At 33.9% G+C, this 20765-nt stretch overlaps 1 protein-coding gene across 3 annotated transcripts in view; it reads right to left on the bottom strand.

The window, feature by feature from the left end:
• The window catches only part of PCCA (propionyl-CoA carboxylase subunit alpha), a 423045-nt gene that overhangs the window by 255650 nt on the left and 146630 nt on the right, over positions 1-20765 (bottom strand). For 2 of the 3 annotated variants that reach the window (XM_074299452.1, XM_074299451.1), the window contains exon 8: positions 10206-10242. The exons of the other annotated variant lie outside the window; for it this stretch is intronic. In XM_074299452.1, coding sequence (XP_074155553.1) covers positions 10206-10242 — 37 coding nt within the window. The remainder of the gene's footprint in view (positions 1-10205; positions 10243-20765) is intronic. 3 annotated transcript variants of the gene reach the window in all.

The following is a 20765-nucleotide window of genomic DNA, read 5'->3' as shown; positions in this document are numbered from 1 at the left end:
TAAAAGCTTTTTTTTAAACAAACAACAACAAAAAAAAATTTGCATTACAATATATTTAAATTTTAAATAAATTTATACCAGCTATTTTCTAACAAGCAAAAAGACTTCTCTAATGGTATCAAAACTTGTAAGAAAAAAAAAACTATCAGAAATAATTAATTTGACAAGATAATATTTTATATTATCTAAGTTCCAAAAGCTGCTTAACCAACCAATGTTACCTGGAAGAAGTAAATGACTGGTTAAAAACACAAAAAGCAGCTTATAAAACCAAAGGAAAAAAACTGGGAGGGGAAAAAAAAAAGGTGGAAATGCAGTTTTTCTTTTCTTATTCATAGTAAAATGACTACTTCCAAACGATAGTCCATATACAATTTTTCATATTAAATCCCTAGTATCAAAAATTCTGTTATAAGACTTTAATAAGTTGATTGGAAGACCCTGAATGCTACGTTTAGATGTTAAAGTTTTTATCTGGAAGCCTGATGGAATAGTCAAAAAAGTATTTGGGAAAACTTAAATTGAAATCTGTTGTAGAATTTATAGATAAACTGCTAATGAGGAGACATTATTAATATCACATTATGAAAATAGAAAGACCTGGGCTAGAAACAAATGATACAAAGAGGAAAAACAATAAATGACCTGCCCTCGAGAAGTTTATTACTTAGAAGGGGAAATATATGCACAAAAAATATTTTAAGATATCAAGGGAAAAAATAAAATAAAAGTGGATGGAATTTAGTATTTCTTACACTCAGGGCATATAAGTAGAAAACAGAATTTATTATATTTTTTTAAACCAAGTAGCATGAAATGAGATTCATGATTTTATAGAGAATCTACTTTCATGACCGGATATTTGGATGATAATGTCTTTTTACTTTTATGTTTACATTCAGAATCAATGCAAAGAAATTATTTGATAATTTATAGAAAATACTTTCAATAGATCAGTGATGTCAGAAATTGCATTATAAGCACTTAAAATATTAAAAAGTTGCAACAAAAATACTGTAAGAAAACACAAAAGATAAACTATGATAGTTTGATAGTGAGATAAATAATTTTAGTTTGACAGCAGGATCTCCAATTCATCAACCCCCTCAGTTCTTTGTCAGTCTATCATCCCTTTCACTAACTATACTCTCCTCTATTCCCTATCTTTGACCCCTTGGAAAACCCACTTTACTATCATCTTGCCTTGAGATCCTTGACTGTTTATTGTATTCCCAATTTCTTCCCTATGAAACCTTACTCTTAGATAATTGCCACTATCCATTGCCTTTGCTTCTACATATATGCTACAGAACAAATGTAGAAAACCTAGGTTGAGTCCACTACAATTTTATATTATATAACTTCACCTGGGCCCTCATCACTGCAAGGCAATCCTTTTATGTATGCCTAATTAATTCACTATCCCACTTGCTACAGAGGGTCTTCCAAATCCTAAAACCTTCATGACTCCCATCACCCCCAACCTCTTATTTTACTTTAAAAAATTGGGGCCATGCAGCCCTCTTTCTGGAGGCCCGAAACTGGAAACTACGTGGATGTCCATCTGTTGGAGATTGGCTGAATAAATTGTGGTATATGAATATTATGGAACATTACTGTTCTGTAAGAGACAATCAGGAGGATGATTTCAGAAAGGCCTGGAGAGACTTACATGAACTGATGCTGAGAGAAATAAGCAGGACCAGGAGATCACTGTATATCTTTTTGGTCATTATATTTTGTGGCTAAAATGTTTGAAAAGGCCCCTATACAAAACATGCTTCTACTTCTCCTTGTTCTCCCTTTTCTTCTTCTCATTTAACCAAAACAGCTTTCTCACTCCAAAGTTACTAATGATATCGTAATTGCCAAATCTACAGGTCTTTCTTTCAATTTTCATCCTATTGTATCTCTCTACCAGCTTTGATATTACTCTCTTCTCTTTGACATTCCCTTCTCTCTAGGTTTTAAGGACACCAAACTCTCCTGATTCTCCATCTACCTATCTGATTACTTTTTCTTCCATCTACTTTAGTGGATCTCCATCCAGGTCACACCCATTAGGTTTTATCTGGAGCTCTTTCCTAAGAGCTCTCTTCTCTCTTGCTACTAATTCATTAAATTTCATCAGTTGATCCATTATTTTCTCTATGCTAATCAATCTCAGATCTACTTGTTCAGCACTAAACTCTTTGTTGACATCCAGTCTCCTAAGTCAAACTACCTATCGAAACATCTAGACATATTAAACTCAACATATTCACAATTTTACTCATCTTTAACCTCCAAAATGCTTCCCTTTCTAAACTTCCCTTTTACCATCAAGGAAACCACCATCCCTCCCAGTTTCCCATGCTTGAAAACTCTGTATCATCCTTGACATTCACTTTCTCCATGACAGTAAATGGAGAAAATAGTATCATGAAATTTAAAGTAGGATAGAATTGATGAACTGTGAGAAAAGAGAAAGCTAAATAAAGATATGTGTGTGCCTTTTTGTGATTACATCTATGTGCATATATTCACATTATATAGAATACTACATGTATACATACAATCTCATTGACGTCATGACAAATGATACAAGGGTAAAGCAAATATTGTTCTCCTTTTTTAATAGATGAAACTGAGGTTCACAAATAAAAGTGATACATTCAGGGTTATCAAGACCATAAAGGAGTACAGATGTGATTCAAATCTAGATCTTCTGACTCAAAGTCTAGTACTTGATCCAATATATTGTACTGCCATGAGAGTTAGATTAGATATAAAGAAGATAGCCCAAGCAGTTCTGCATACTCCTAAACTTAACAAAACAACGAATTAAGATTTAAGGATAGAGCTCTCTGGAAATATTAAAAACCATAAATGATAAATCTTTTCATAATCTTTCATAAGGCAGTCTTATTGTTAAATATTTTAAGTCATTTAAAAAATGTAAACTTTATTTCCCCTAACTAGTCTATTCTCTAAGAAATATGAATTATGTCTAATTATTTTATGTCCATTTAAACATTCATATTTTATATTTAATTATTTGTCTTTGTATTAATATTGTAACCTTCACATAGTAAGCACTGAAATAAGAAATTGGGATTTTACTATATGCAGAGAAAAATAATAACACAAATGCTTTTTTTTTTTTCTGAGGGAAATGGGGTTAAGTGAATTGCCCAGAGTCACACAGCTAGGAAGTGTCAAGTGTCTATGACCAGATTTAAACTCATATTGGTTCTCTATCCACTGTGCCACTAGCTGCCCCAGATAGATGCATTATTTTAAAACATTTCTTTGATCATTTCATGAATAGAATTGCTCTAGCATGCTTGTAAGTTAATTTGAGAGAATAAAGGAAATTATTCAACTGTTATAAAACTAATAAATAGTTTAAGACACAGTAAATATGCATAGGAGTTTGAGGAGTTAAGTAATTCTTCTGAAATTATCTATATACATATATACTCAGTTGTTCCTAACAGAATAGCTGGAAGATCTATATTTTTCAAGGAGGAAATGCACATTAATTTAAAGGCAATGATTTGAATTATAGAACTACATATGGTGCTAGGTTCAAGAGTTAGTGATTTCAAGTAAACCAGGTGAATAAAAAAGTAAAATTCAATATTTTTTGCATAAATAGAAAAGCTTATATAGACTTTTATTTGCTTAAATTAATTTGCTTGTTTCCCTTTCTACAGGCATGTGAAAATTCCTGACTGAAGATTTCTTGACTATGCTCCAGAAAGATGAAATCAAGTTAAAACTTCAATGTACAGATTGGGATAAGAATGTTTTCCCAGACAGGAAGTTACACCTCCCCCCCCCCAAAAAAAGCCTCTGATGTTTTTACATTACTGACTTTTAGCTGGACCTTTTAAAATACAGCAATAGGAAAAGGAAAAAGCTATGTAAGAATGGATAACAACAAAACAAGGAGAAAGAAGATGAAAGAAACAAAGACAAAAACAAGAAGTAATTAAAACAAAACAGACTAAAAATAATTTTATGAAGGGGAGAAGAAGAGTTAGGAAAGAACAAGATTGATAAAAAAAAAAAAAAATTATACATATCCAGGAAAAAATTTAGACGTAAAGAACACACAGAATATCAAAGGAGAAATACAACACTAAGTTAAGAATGAGGGGAGAAAAGGAGCAATAACATAGAGAGAACTTCCCTGGGAATACCATCCTGACCTCAAATGACCACAAATTTAATAGGTACATAGTGAAAATAAGCATTTAATTTTTGAATAGAAATTTCAAAGAACACTTTAAATTTTTTTTTCTTGCTATGACTTTTACTTATGTAATTTTGTAAAAACCACATATTAAAGCATATTTTCTACCAAGTTATAAAAAACAATAAATATTATCAAAAGAGAATGAGAAAAATTTATCCAAGATTGAATCAAAGATAAACTGTAGTTACTTTCAAAAACTTTGTACATTATACATAAGCTCAGGCTAATGGACAAACTGTAAAATTTTTTAAAAGCATGGGGGAAAAAAAAACAACTAAACACCACCACAATAAAAAACACAATTTTAAATTTGCCCAGTAAAAATACTGTTGTTATTGTTATTACAATATAGTGTTATATTCCATTCACAAATTGTTATTTATCCAGCCTTTCCACCATTGAATACTGTGCTGTAAAAATTGATGAAAGAGATAATTTTGGAGAAATCTGGGAAAATTTATATGAACAAATGCAAAGTAAAGCAGAAACCAATTAATTCAGTAACAACAATATTGGGAGAAAAAAAATCAACAGTTTTTAAGGATTTAAGATCTCTGATAAATTCAATGATCAAATGGGTTTCTAAAAGATTAATGAAGAAGTTTTCTCTTTTTCTGAAAGAGGTGAGCTACTAAATATTCAAAATAGACATTTTTAAATAACTACCTTATTTTTAGAGTGTAAACATGCACTCTAAAGTTTTACCTCAATTTACGAAATTTACTACTATTTTATTACAATTTGCTAAGAACTTAGAGAGTAGAACAGGAGTTTCAGGCAAAGTCTGCAAAATGCTTTTTTATCTCTGGACAAAGAATCTAACAATGAATTCACAAAGAAGAATTAAAAATATAGGATCAAAAGCAATTATCACCCAAACCTATTTTAGGAGAAAGATTGGAGAGCAGAAATTGTGTATCTTCAAATGTTTTCTGAGGACATTGAACAAGATATATTTGAGTAGACATAATCCCTATACTGTAATATTCAAGAGTGATTTCATCTTTCTCCATCTACTAACTTTGGATTGTGGCTTCCAGGAAGCCATTAATGCAAAAGGTGCAAGTGGTCAGCGTCTAGTCCTACCTCAAAATACTAACAACACAAACAATGGAATCCTGAAGCTGACAGCACACTGTTACCTACAGAACTCTCACCATTGAGATCTTCTTCCTGGAGCAAAGAAGACAGTAGGTGAGAAAGGATCTCAAATTGTTAAAATGTCAGCGGTTCTAAGTTCCAGTAAACAGGGGAGCCAAAAAGAAGAAAGATAAAATCTTCTTACCAGTTGGCCAACTTTCCTTTCTTAAAAGTCTACAATGTTGAAATTGGAAGTGACTATATACTTCCCTAATTTCTTCCATGAATTACAAGGAGGTATATGGAAAGAATGCCTAACTGATTTAGGGTTAGTGGAGGGTAAGTGGAAAGAGATTTGCAGATGGCTAGAAACCATGTAAGAAGCACTTGATCTATTTCCTTTTGTTTTATTTTACTTATTACATAATCACTATATGCAAAGTATTTAAAATTCTGAATGCAGACACCCATGGACTGAAAAGGGGGAGCCCACATAAATTAAATGTGGATTTATGAACTCATATTTTCATTTTCTTAAAAATATCACATTTCTTACTAAAGAGGGGAAAGGGACCTGTATGTGCCAAAATGTTTGTGGCAGCCCTTTTTGTAGTGGCTAGAAACTGGAAGTTGAATGGACGTCCATCAATTGGAGAATGGTTGGGTAAATTGTGGTATATGAAGGTTATGGAATATTATTGCTCTGTAAGAAATGACCAGCAGGAGGAATACAGAGAGGCTTGGAGAGACTTAAATCAACTGTTGCTGAGTGAAATGAATAAAACCAGAAGATCACTATACACTTCAACAACAATACTGTATGAGGATGTATTCTGATGGAAGTGGAAATCTTCAACATAAAGAAGATCCAACTCATTTCCAGCTGATCAATGATGGACAGAAATAACTACACCCAGAGAAGGAACACTGGGAAGCGAATGTAAATTGTTAGCACTACTGTCTATCCAGGTTACTTATACCTTCGGAATCTAATGCTTATTGTGCAACAAGAAAATGGGATTTACACACATATATTATATCTAAGTTATACTGTAACACATGTAAAATGTATGGGATTGCCTGTCATCTAGGGGAGGGAGTGGAGGGGGGGATAATTTGGAAAAATGAATACAAGGGAATAAAAAAAATAAAAAATAATCATATTTCCTCCCCTAAATTAAGTTGGGATCTGATTAACAGTGGCAGAACCAAATTGCTTAATACTGCTTAGAAAGCTGTAGGTTTGGCAATGGAGGAAGAACTCTACTATCTTGAGACTAAGCATCTCAAAGGGATGCAATGTGAATGTGTAGCCTTTTAGGAAGAATATTCCAAACTTCCAATAGCAAAATGAAGGAAACCATAAAGTCAAGAGCCCACAAAATACACCACCTGGTGGACAACTCCATTACTGCATTCAACTTCCTCTATATAATTAATACAGCAATATACTATGATCCTTCAAAATTATGAAAACCCTCACAGAACTGGACAGCTTTCACTGCTTGAAAAGTATCACAATGCTATATCTTACTTCAGTAATTCCTAGATGTTTAAAGTATGAGAAGGTTGCCAAATCAAGCTCTCAGCATATTTTCCTTGTGAGATAGAAAACATAAATCTAAACCTGATTTGAAAGTGACTGAAAGGTTGTGAGATACAATTAATATGGCTTACAGTAGATTTTCATAAAAAATGAAAACTCCAAGATTTGATTCCTCCCTTCTCTTTCAAAAAAAAAAGGCTCATGTTGTGCCTTCCTGGACATAGTTTCTAGGTGGCCACTGGTTGCACTGATATGGCTTCCTGTTCATTGAAAGGCATAAAAGACCCACCCATATGGGATCTGTAACTTTCAGGCTTAATAGATTTTTAAAGACTCAAATAACTATACTCAGTCCTATTGTCCAGATACATGTTTGAAGGTAAAGAAAGTTGTGTCCACCAAAATTAAGTATCATAGGATCTCTTGCTACATTAGGACTAAGTAAACCTCTTTTTGTTAACTGTTGAAAGATCTTCAAATACCTCATTTTGTGTCAACAACAAATCTAAAGTAATAAATAGGGTACTGGCATCAGAAATACCCCTAACAAAATTTGAATTTATATTCAGAATTTCAGCTACCCTTACTTATACTATATATAGTATATATAATTATGAAATTTAGATGTAAAATTAAACACTGAACAGCTATGATAACTCCAGCTTATTCATTTGTTTCCTAAAAGAAAAGGGCTGTTTGTTAATGAATGGAGAAGAAAAAAAGTTAGCTCTTACTCCTTTACTCCTACTCAGCTGCCTCTCATGGTACACTCTACCATCTGTTTTCCTCCTACCTTTTCCCCAAGCTAGAGGAAGAAGAAAAGGACAAAGGAAAACAGGATAAGTGCTGGAATACTTACTAACAACAATAACTAACATTTCGTGTTGTGAATATTGCCTCCCTCATTTCAACTTTTCACTGTGTAAGTAATGCAAAGTATTATTAAGTTTAGTTTACCAGATGACATTTGAATTTTACAACAGCTTTCTAAGGTAGGTGAACAATGAAAGTGTTACTATCTCTCTCTCATGAGATTCAAAAACTTGACAATGTTGTAGGACTAGTAAGGGACTCACTCTGAACTGGAACCAACATCTGTAGACTTGGAAGTCTAGTGTTCTTTCCAATGCATTCTACCACCTCTTTGGCTTTATTTGACAAGCAAGCCAATAACTTTTACATTTTAACTGTCTACTAGCCACAGTTAAGTTTAGAAGAAAAATCTCCAAGCAATAAGAGGAGGAAAAAATACATGAAGAAAAAAGAGATAAAATGTTAATAGATCTGATACTAAACTGGTACCTAATTTAGCATTACAGTATATCTGATTTAGATGTGGAAGGAACTTTAATTTAAGTAATTTAATCCCATTTCCCCATTTTAAACATGAGGAAGTATAGAACCAAAGGTTAAAGACGAATTCAAAGTCAAATCAGTAGTAAACATCAGAAAAAGGAACCAGATCCCAATATTCTTCCCTCTACACTACCCTGGCTCAATGAAGTAGAGTATTCCAAAAGTATATAAATTGTCTGGAACTCAAAAAACATTCTCTCATAGAAGCAATATTATAATTTAGTTTTGCTTAGTTTCTTAGAATTCTGAGCTAGATCACAAAGACTTATTTAACCCATAAATGCAGTGAAATAAAATAGTAAGAAGTAGTGCTTTGAAATTTAAGGATCAAATAAAATAAATTATTTTTATATTAAATATATACACATAAATTTTTTCAAATATAAATATTTGAATAAAAAACTTCTCTTTTATTTACTTGGAATGTTTCTTAGAGAAAAATAAACAGCAAAATAGTGACTTAGATCTTGAAGGGGTCTTCAAGGATAATCTCATGGATTGATAAGAAATACTGTTTTATCATGTCTAATTTTACTTCAAAACTTGCAGCTTTTCTATTGCCTAATATAAAGAAAATATCACCATTACCATTATTCTCGCAATTAAGAGACATAATTTTTCTTTTTTTGGTCCACAAATAAATAAAAAAGAATAAAACAAGCATGGGACATGCTTTCCTTTATGCAACAGGTCTCCAAGTGTGATCCAATGACTTGTAGGGGGGCTGTTAGATCAATACTATTTTTTTAATATTAAAATGTTTTAATTTCTAAAACAACAAGTATTAACAGATATCATCCACGTAGTAAAGATTCTTTGGGAGATACTTAATAATCTTTAAGAGTATAAAGAGGTCCTGAAACCAGAAAGTTTCAGAACTGCTACCTTAAAGTAACTTGGGAAATACAAAAAAAGGAAAAGAGAAAGGGCAAGAATGAACATGCAGTGGTATCTAATGAGAAATAAATTAAACAGTCTCTTCAAATAAAGTGTACATTTTCTCCAAGGAAGGGAAAAAAAAAAAAGTAAATATTAGGTCAGAGAGTTCCCCAAATTGGCCTCAAAGTGGCACTATCCTCCCAAAACAACTTGATTACTGGCTTGAGTACATTCCAAACAGAGGAAAAGAACAGAGATGAAATTAATAAATCATATCTTTATTATTCTTAGAGTATCTGTATTTCAGAGTTTCAAATTACTTGAAAATCTTAATTCTATTCCCTTATGATAGTTTCTGTACACTAATAATTGGCTCAACAACCTTATATTCCCTGTCTTATCCCAGGCAAGGATCTAATAATAACTTAAAAGTGTTTGGAAAGATTCAACCCCAAGTTGAAGGACTATTATGCACATGCAAACACATGGACTTCTGAGAATATTTTTGCCAAATAATATAATTATAGTATTCTAAGCAGTATTATTTACCAAAAAAAAAAACAACCCAAAAACAAAAGAAATAAACAAAAAACATCAGATATTGAGAATACATCCTTGTGCATTCAGGAAATGTTAAAAATTGAATTATACCTTGAAATATTAACTAAATCCCTTTCATTTCAATGACCCTGTAATTAAGTAAAGTAATAGATATTTCAGTAAAAAAAAAACTTAAAAATAATAAAATTAAAAATCAGTCAACTGATAAATTATAATATTCAAATTCTTATTTTTTCATTATGATCATAATGGTCTCTTCCCAGACTGTCCTTCATCTATGGCTGGAGAAATTAATAGAATATCCAATATCAAAAATTCATCTTTTAATTTTCTAATAATTATATTTTAGATTTATGAAAAAAATGTCAACCTTAGCATATTGATAAAATGTGGTTGATTAATAGCCTCAAAGTAATAAAATAACTTAAAAGTATTAAACCACTATTTGTTATATAGGGATTACTTATAATATATTTAATTTAGTCAACCAAGTCTGCTGAGAGTCAAGCAAATCCCACCATAGCTAATTTAAGGACTTACCAATTTCCCTTGCAATTCTGACAGCTTCATCTGCATCCTGTAAAAGCAGGAAATGAGACTCAACGTTAATCCCATCAGCCATTGCACAATGTCCTTAGGGCAGTCATATATTGCACTACTGTCTCCTCAGATTCATTTAATGTTCAATTTTACAACCTTCTGACCCTTTTCATTCAGAGGAATGTAAAATTAATACCATAAGTGGAATGTAAATTCTACCTCATCATTATTATATTGAGAAACTCAAAGAAGTTTGAAATCAGCTGCAAGGAAGTACTACCAGAATTACTAAATGACTGAGTATATTTCCAGGCATTTAATGGCAGAATTTACAATCAATAATGATTCATAAATCGGATCATTAAAGCTTGTCTACAGTCATCTTGTTTCTGTCCTTTTTGGCAATTGTGGGTCATGTTTTCCTCAACGCTGTCAGCAGGGGGAGGTGATCCTCTATTGTTTGGGAGGAGCATAACATCATCCAGAAATAAAAAATATAAGTTTCTAATATCTACAAATATTGTTTGGTATCTGAAATACAAATAACGTTTTCTTCAATTTCCCAAAACATACTATTTTATTTTGTAGCCTATTTTTTTTAAGATGGAATTTTTAGATGCAGATGGTATATTTTTTATTGCAGGATGTGAATACCTGGCCTTCATATACTGATAAGGAAAAAAAGTTAATCAAAAGGGTGAAAACTTTAAAAACACAGCTCGTTTTTAGTTATTTTCTGTTAGAAAGGCTTGATTTCAAGGGCAAAAAAGTATTGGTAGTTAAAAAATTTGTAAGTACATAATATGCAAATAGTTATTTTCAAGTATTAAATACTATCAAATAAGGACAACATTAACATGACAGATAATCATTAAAGCAAGGTAGAAACCCTCAAAACAATACTATCAGGGATTAAATTTGACAATTCTCTAAATCTGTTAAAATTTAACAATGACATTTATTCAAATATACAAACATTAAACAATGTCTAAAAACCAACTGGAAATTTAGAGAGCAGATATGAAAATTATATGAAAACTTGATCTTTTTAAACCATTTCTTTAAAAACTACATAAAAATTTTACTGTATTTTTAAAAACAAAAGAAAATGATCATATCTGATTTATTCAGGTATATGAATAAAACAAAATCCTCTTTAAAGTCAGTACCTCATAACAGCCACTAAAGAATAAGGAGGCTGGCAGGGGAAGTTGTCAGAAAATTTAATTTCCTTTCATTAGCTAGTCTGCTCCACAAATAGGTGCTTGTTAAGTTCAAAGCAGTCCTGAAAGCAACATCAGTTTTAAGTCTTTTTACTCTAAGCAGTCAGGTCTGCTAATGAGATTTTCCAAATAACAATTGTTTTCAAGTCAGAGATAAATACACACACACACACACACACACACACTCTCTCTCTCTCTCTCTCTCTCTCTCTCTCTCTCTCTCTCTCTCTCTCTCTCTCTCTCTCTCTCTCTCTCTTCTCTCTGCCTCAGTCGCTCCCTTTTTCTTCCCCTCCCACTCCCTTTCCTTCTCTCCCCCCTCCAACTACTTACTCCCCCCCCCAAAAAAAAAACCCAAACCTCAAGGTTTACTGTTTTATTACACTTTACTGTTTTCTCCTAACCAGGCACTCTCCAAAATTTAGCTTGAAGGGATAAAAATGCATGAAAAGGGTCATTTAAGAATGTTAGTGGTTTCCACACATTGAGTTTGAAGGTTCTTTGTTCCTGCCAGTGACAGTTATGCGAGAATACTTCCCCTTAATAGCCTCTCTGTCAGGAAGTGTTAAACCTGCCAAATGCAGACAATTAGAGCCTCTAGAACAAAATGCAGGAAGAGTGATGACTGATGAAGAGCCAGGATGGTAAGCCAAGAAGGAAACTTTTACATTTCTTTTCTCTTGCAAATTAACGGTGTGTATATATGTATGTGTGTGCCTATGTTATATATATGCAAAACAGGATTCCAAAAAAAAAAAAAAAAAAAAAGAAAGAAAAAAGAAAATTGCTATATGTGTGTAGGCACACTTATATATACATATATGTATGTTTTTAATCTGTTACCTTAAGGTAAATAACTGGTACCCAGAAAGTTCATGTGGAGCTAAAACATAATGAGTAATTTATAATTTTTAAAGACATAAAATATATAAATATCTTTCTATAAAATATAACTTTTTAAAAATCTTAGTTGACACAAGTTCTAAAACCTAAAACATGAAAATTCCAATTAAAAATTTTCTTTAAAACAATGAAATGGATGTTTATCTAAAACTATTAAAGATTAACAAAATTATAAGAACTTTAAATTTCAATTATAAACAAACTTATCCCATTGATTTAATTATGATACCACTATATGTGCTGGGATGCCACTTTATGTGATTGGGGTTAAAAAGTTAACATTCTCTTCCAATTGAAATGGCCTGTTGTATTGTAAGGTGAGAACCTTACAAAGATGATATATGGGAACAATTCTATAAGCCTTAAAAATTAAATAATTCGCTTTGCCAAATAAATGAATAGTAATTACAAATAAACAGCATAAATTAAACATAAACAGAGCATCTGACTCAATCATGTAATTCTTGAAAACAAAATGAACCAATAAGCAAATGAGGAAGAGACAACAGAATAGAGTCCAAAAATTCAGAACTAGTAGAATGGTTGATAACTAAGTTGTAGTCATCAATGATTCAATGAAAAACTGTAAGGGAATCTCCACTGAAACTCCTTACAGATGTATATTTGGCCTTGTGTTATGTAGCATATTTATCAATTACTTAACTAAAGACATAGCTGGAATGGGAATTTTCTGCGCATTTCAACTTCAACTCATCAGTATCAAAATAATCTATATTTATCCACCAGAAGAACTGATCAAACTCCCAGAAATCCTTTTCCCTTGAGAGAAAAAATGAAGGAAAATCTATTTGCCCTTTTCATCTGTCCTAGTATCATAGGCATTTCCATCCTACTCATCATCATCCTATTCCCTTGTCTAATCTTTTCAATGCCTATACATTGACTTCCAAACCAATACAAATTCTTCAAATCTGCCTCATCCGACTATCACTAAGCTGATAATATCAATGCATAATTATCAAATCTGAAGAAAATACAAAGTGAGCTGAAATGGCTAACAAATTAGAATATAGGATTCTAGAAATTCCTAACAGGTTAGAACATAGCACCACATATAATAAAATGAAAGACTGCATGCATAATTATAAACTTTTACGTTTGTTTGCCTTTTAAAAAAATCATTTCACTAATATGACATAAGGAGGTATGGCAAGAAGCAGTTCTTTTTTAAAAAGATGAGAGTATTTGGTGGAATGCAAGAATAAACAGTTGGTAGGATATATTTAATAATGTCTCAAGGTAATAATAAAAAGAAGACAGTAATGTCATTAACAAAAAGAAAGCATAGGAAAAGGATATATTTAAAGAGGGAAGACAAATTCTGTTTTAGACATGATAAAGTTGACCTGATGAAACATCTATGTAGATTTGTAGGTTATCTAAAAGGAGATGTGAGACAGAGTGAGAAAAATCTATATAAAGATACTAAATGAAACCATGGCTGTGGATAAAATTTCCAAAAGATACAGTTAAAAAGAAAAAGTTAAAAAAGAAAAGCCTGGGGAATAGTGTTTTAAAGTATCAGAAAAATGGATATTCAAATGGTACATAGTCACTCAATACCCATTTAACAATCATTCAATATGTCAAAACCTGGTAAGTCGAGGAAGAAGAGGACAGGGGAAAAAAGAACAACCAGGAAATTTAGAAAATCCACCAAAAGAAGAAATAGAGAAATTGCATTTTATAAAATATTGGGGAGTTCTCCTATCAAGACACAAATAAATTCTATATGTATACAACTACAAAACATTTTTAGAGAAATAGAGCCCTAACAAATTGGGCAAATATTGTTCATAGCCAAGTAGTCAATAAAATTAAAATGATACTATTACTTAAACTGGCAAAATTTCTTTGTTCAGTGCCAGCAAGAAATAATATTTCTCAGTTATAAAGAAAAAAGCATTTCAGGCTTCTTTTTTAAAGTTGGACAAGGACAAAAAAAATTTTTTTTTAAACTTTTGGGGGCAGCTAGGTGGCACAGTGGATAGAGCACCAACCCTGAATTCAGGAGGACCCGAGTTCAAATCTGGCTTCAGACACTTAACACTTCCTAGCTGTGGCAAGTCACTTAACCACAGCCTGGGGGGAAGAGGGGAATCTGGTCTGGGACACTTAAACACTTCCTAGCTGTGTGACTCTGGGCAAGTCACTGAACCCCAATTGCCTGGGGGGTGGGGTGGAGGGGGAACTGTTATATGTGCAATCAATCATATAAAACATTTCCATGTTTTGTACAAGGAGAGAGACAGAGACAGAAAATCAGAAGAAAGGAGAGAGGAAGGGAAGGAGAGAAGGAGGAAGAAAAAAGGGAAGAAAGGAAAGAGGAAAGAGGAAAAGAAGGGAGAGAGAGAGAAGAAAGTTAAGAAAAGGGGGAAGGAAGGGAGGAGAGATGGAGAGGGATCAAGGAAAGAAAGAAGGGAAGGAAGGGGAGAGGATTGTAGGACCATGGAGAATGGAGGGTTAAGTGAAGAGTTTTTTGAGGATAGGGGACACTTGGACATGTTTGTAGGCAGTAGGAAGTAAACCACCATGAAGAGAGAGACTAAAAATATGGGAAGGATTGGATATGACAATGTGGCAATTTACTAGGATATATCTTGGTAAGAAGTAAAGGGGTTCCGTCATCTGAAACAGGTAAAGGGCATTTGAGTTCCAGGAGACAGAGAAGAGCAGACAAGAGGGAATTGTCAAATGAGGAAATTAAACTATCACTTTTTGCAGATGACATGATGGTATACTTAGAGAACCCAAAAGACTCTGCTAAAAAGCTACTAGAAATAATTCAAAATTTCAGCAAAGTGGCAGGATACAAAATAAATCCACATAAATCCTCAGCATTTTTATATATCACTAACAAAATGCAACAGCAAGAGATACAAAGAGAAATTCCATTCCAAACAAATGTTGAGAGTATAAAGTATTTGGGAATCCATCTACCAAAGAAAAGTCAGGAATTATATGAGAAAAATTACAAAACACTTGCCACAAAAATAAAGTCAGATTTAAATAATTGGAAAGACATTCAGTGCTCTTGGATAGGCCGAGCGAATATAATAAAGATGACAATACTCCCCAAACTAATCTATTTATTTAGTGCTATACCAATCAGACTCCCAAGAAACTATTTCAATGACCTAGAAAAAATAACAACAAAATTCATATGGAAGAATAAAAGGTCGAGAATTGCAAGGGAACTAATGAAAAAAAAACTCAGAGGAAGGTGGTCTAAGTGTACCTGATCTAAAGCTATATTATATAGCAGCAGTCACCAAAACCATTTGGTATTGGCTAAGAAATAGACCGGTAGATCAGTGGAACAGATTAGATACAAAGGACAAAAAAGGGTACATCTATAGCAATCTAATCTTTGACAAACCCAAAGATACCAACATTAGGGATAAAAATTCATTGTTCGGAAAAAACTGTTGGGAAAACTGGAAATTGGTATGGCAGAAATTAGATATGGATCCACACTTAACACCATATACCAAGATAAGATCAAAATGGGTCCATGACTTAGGCATAAAGAATGAGATCATAAATAGATTAGAGGAACAGAGGATAATCTACCTCTCAGACTTGTGGAGGAGGAAGGAATTTATGACCAGAGGAGAACTAGAGATCATTATTGATCACAAAATAGAAGATTTTGATTACATCAAACTAAAAAGTTTCTGTACAAACAATACTAATGCAAACAAGATTAGAAGGGAAGTAACAAATTGGGAAAATAGTTTTAAAAACAAAGGTTCTGACAAAGGTCTCATTTCCAAAATATACAGAGAACTGACCCTAATTTATAAGAAACCGAACCATTCTCCAATTGATAAATGGTCAAAGGATATGAACAGACAATTCTAAGAGGAAGAAATTGAAACTATATACACTCATATGAAAGAGTGTTCCAAATCACTACTGATTAGAGAAATGCAAATTAAGACAACTCTGAGATATCACTACACACCTGTCAGATTGGCTAAGGTGACAGGAACAAATAATGATGAATGTTGGAGGGGATGTGGGGAAACTGGGACACTAATACATTGCTGGTGGAGTTGTGAAAGAATCCAGCCATTCTGGAGAGCAATTTGGAACTATGCCCAAAAAGTTATCAAACTGTGCATACCCTATGACCCAGCAGCGCTACTACTGGGCTTATATCCCAAAGAAATACTAAAGAGCGGAAAGAGACATATATGTGCCAAAATGTTTGTGGCAGCTCTTTTCGTAGTGGCTAGAAACTGGAAGATGAATGGATGTCCATCGGTTGGAGAATGGTTGGGTAAATTATGGTATATGAAGGTTATGGAATATTATTGCTCTGTAAGAAATGACCAGCAGGAGGAATACAGAGAGGCCTGGAGAGACTTAAATCAACTGATGCTGAGTGAAATGAGCAGAACCAGAAGATCACTGTACACTTCAACAACAATGCTGTATGAGGATGTATTCTGATGGAAGTGGAAATCTTCAACATAAAGAAGATCCAACTCACTTCCAGTTGATCAATGACGGACAGAGGTAGCTACACCCAGAGAAGAAACACTGGGAAGTGAATGTAAATTGTTAGCACTAATATCTGTCTGCCCAGGTTGCATGTACCTTCGGATTCTAAAGTTTATTGTGCAACAAGAAAATGATATTCACACACATGTATTGTACCTAGACTATATTGTAACACATGTAAAATGTATGGGATTGCCTGTCATCGGGGGGAGGGAATAGAGGGAGGGGGGGATAATTTGGAAAAATGAATACAAGGGATAATATTATAAAAATATATATATATATAAAATAAAAAATTATTAATTTTAAAAAAAAGTGACTGTGGTTCACAACATTGTATTTTTACTCTTTTTATTGTTGTTTGCTTACATTTTATTTTCCTTCTCATTTCTTTTTCTGATGTGATCTGATTTTTCCTGTACAGCAAGATAATTGTATAAATATGTGTGCATATATTGGATTTAATGTACAATATAATAAAATAATTATGCAAAAAAAAAAAAAAAGAGGGAATTGTCAGTGAATGGTCTCAATTTTTTTATGAGGGATGATCCTCAACTGAAAGGGGGAGGAGGAGGGGGAGTGTAAGGATGTTTAAAAGGGATGCTTAGGATGAAGGCTGTGTTCAGGGAAGATTACTACTTCTGGTGTAAGGGCTGCAGAGCCCTTTACAGGGTTGCTCTCTGCCTTTGGCGTCCACCTCATCCACCTAACTCTCACCTGTGGCTTCAAGCACACTAGCAATACCCTAGTAAACCATTTTGGCAGAGAAGCTAAATCAGACTGAGGGTAATCAAGAGGTCTTGAATCTTACATTGAGTTGGGGGGATGTCTACCCCAAGCATTTGAAAAGCTCCCCTGATGGAATGAGAACAATTTATTCCAAGGGCCAGGAAGGTAAGTGAAAAGGATGCTGTAGAAGGCGTAAACATACAACACATGGAAGTCAATCCACTTGAGACCTCACAGGTCCTTTGGACTCTGTTCTGCCACTGGAAGTGATGACTCCAGAAGAGTGAGTCACTTAAATCCAATTTACACATGAATCAAAACTCACAGGTATGATTTGTCTTTACCAAATCTACCTATCTAAAAGCTAGGTGGAGATGGATTAGTGAGGAAGCAGCAGGTGCAAAGGTAGTCTAGTCTCTAGTCTACAAGGTCACACCTCCAGGGAGGGGCTAGAAAAGCTGCCCTAAAAATAGTCTGCTTATCTAACCAGGCCTGATAATCTCCCCTCTCCCCCACCTTAGATCTCACCCCGTAGTTAAAACACTAAACATGCAGAAAAACTTCTGCAAAGTGGTTTCTGCTCACCAACAACAACACAAAATTCAGTATACCAGAAAGACAAACAACTCTTGCTGCAAGAGAAGTCAACAGGTATTATATTTAAATAGCAGCCCTGAGCGAAACAAGTTGCCAAATGAACGCCAGCTTACTGAAGTTTGAGCAGGATACAAATTTTTCTGGAGTGACCACCATGAAGCTGATGTATATTTTGCAATCAAAACTAATCTAGAAAACAAGCTCACAGGCCTTCTAAAAGGAGTGAATGAAAAACTCATGACAGTGTAATAGCTACTTTTAGGAAATTGCCAACCCATTATTGTCAGTGCCTGTGCTCCCACCATGACAAACCCTCAAGAGGTCAAAGAAAAATTTTATGAAGACATGGAGACCCTTATCATCAATGTTCCAAAAGAGGACAAGCTTATATTTTTGGGTGACTTTAATGCTACAGTAGGCTCAGACTACCAGATATGGCAGGGAGTCCTTGGGAAGGAATGGAGTAGAAAATAGCAATAACAATATTTACTTATCACTGAAGATTTGTGCATCTCATGAACTTCTCATCACTAACATTATTCTGTTTACCCAAACACAATAAATCTTCATGGATATACTGTTGCATCAAACACTGGCATTTGACAGACTATGTAATTATAAGGAGAAAAGGCAGACAGGCAGTGAAAGTGAAGAAGGCAATGTGTGGTACAGTGTTGGACTGATCATAGACTTATCATCTGGAACCTGAACATTTGCATTCAACATATGTGATGGTCCCAAGGCAAAAAGACTATCGGAATTATTAATGTCAACAGATAGGGCAAATCTCTGAGAGGAACAGTTTGTTATAAAATTAGAGGGTAAATTGAGCCAATAAAAAATTGGCAACAGTGAAGCAGAAATGGAAGGGGAGATTTGGTATACAGCACTGCATTTATTCATCTAGGTCAGTACACTGACAAACATCAAGACTAGGATGATGAAAATAATGGGAAAATTCAAAGCTGATAAATGAAAAATGAGAAGGCCACAGGGTAAATCAGCATATGATGCACTGAAGGCTATGTATGAGCCAAAGACCTATAATGAACTTCAACTACTCAGTGCTGATAGAGCCACATTGATTAGTGATAAAAACATGATCCTAGAGAGATGGGTTGATAACTTCCCTAGTGCTCTTAACTGACCATCAATAATCAATGCTGAAGCCAATAACCATTAATTTCATGTTGAAATCAATCATGCCCTAGCTGAAGTTCCAACTGAAGAAGAGATTTTGAATGCCATTTGGCTATTTTCATGAATCAAAGTACCTGTTGCTGATTCTATTCCAGTTGAGACTTACAAGATAGGGGATCCATTGCTCATACAAAAGCTGAATGAAGTTTTCAAGATTACATGACCAGAGGAGGTTATATCCCAAGAGTTCAAGGAAGCCTTTATTGTTTATCTCTATGAAGAATCACAGTGGAGGTTTCTCTCTCTCTCCCTTAACTCACTGCTGGCAAGAGTCTTGCTAGAGTCCTCCTTAAGAGGCTGATCCTTCACCTAGAAAAATATCATCTACCTGACAGCCCATGTGGCTTCAGAAGGGCTGAGGAACAATCAATATGGTGCTTACTGACTGACAACTCCAAGAGAAATGCCAAGAGCAGAACAAAAGTCTATATACATTTGTAGATCTGTTACTCTTATATAAAGACATTTGTATCAATCAAGGGTATATGGAAAATTATATCAAAATTTGGTTATCCAGAGAAGTTCATCAACATGATGGCATACTCTGTCAGGTTATGGACAATGGAAAATGAGCTCAAGATTTCTGATCAGAATGAAGTGAAATAAGATGGTGTGCTTGCTTCGTTGCTTTTTACCATGTTTTCAGCCATCTTGTCAAAAACCTTCAATGAGAACACAGATGGTATCAAAGTCAGCTACTGCACTAACGGTAAAATTTTCAACTTGAAAAGTTGAAACTCAAAATTAAAGTGGTGGTACATAAATTTTTATTTGCAGATGACTGTGTACTCAATGCAACCTCCAAAGCTGAGATGCAACAAAATATGGACTGATTCTCTGCTGCTTGTGCTAATTTTGGCCTAACAATTAGCACCAAGAAAACGCAAGTACTCCATCAGCCAGCACCACACTATCCATATATGAAATCACCAGTTACAGCAAGGAGAGAAGTTTTGAACACTGTGGATAATAAGTTCACTTATTTTGGCAGTATATTTTCCAGGAATCCCCATATGTGGGAGGCTCCAAAGCAAAGTATGGAAGAGAAGAGATATTAGCATAACTACCAAAACGAAGGCCATTGTGTTGACCTGATTGTTGTATGTCTGTGAAACCTGGACAGTCTATCAGTGCCATGCCAGGAAACTGACTCGCTTCCATTTGGATTGTCTTAGCAAAATTCTGAAGATCACCTGGCAGAATCAGGTACCAGACACTGAGGTCCTTTCTTGAACTGAATTGCCAAGGATCCCAATTCTACTGCAGAGAGCACACCTCTATTCAAGCTGGCCACATGATTCATATGCCAAATGGATGATCTCCATAAAACAGTCTTTTTGGCAAAGTCAGTCAGACAAGGCAAGCTTTCACAAGGTGG

This window comes from Sminthopsis crassicaudata, chromosome 3 (assembly GCF_048593235.1).
Source record: "Sminthopsis crassicaudata isolate SCR6 chromosome 3, ASM4859323v1, whole genome shotgun sequence".
Classification (NCBI taxonomy): domain Eukaryota; kingdom Metazoa; phylum Chordata; class Mammalia; order Dasyuromorphia; family Dasyuridae; genus Sminthopsis; species Sminthopsis crassicaudata.
The sequence above is the reverse complement of the archived record's forward strand: the minus strand, read 5'-3'. Positions and strand labels throughout refer to the sequence as shown.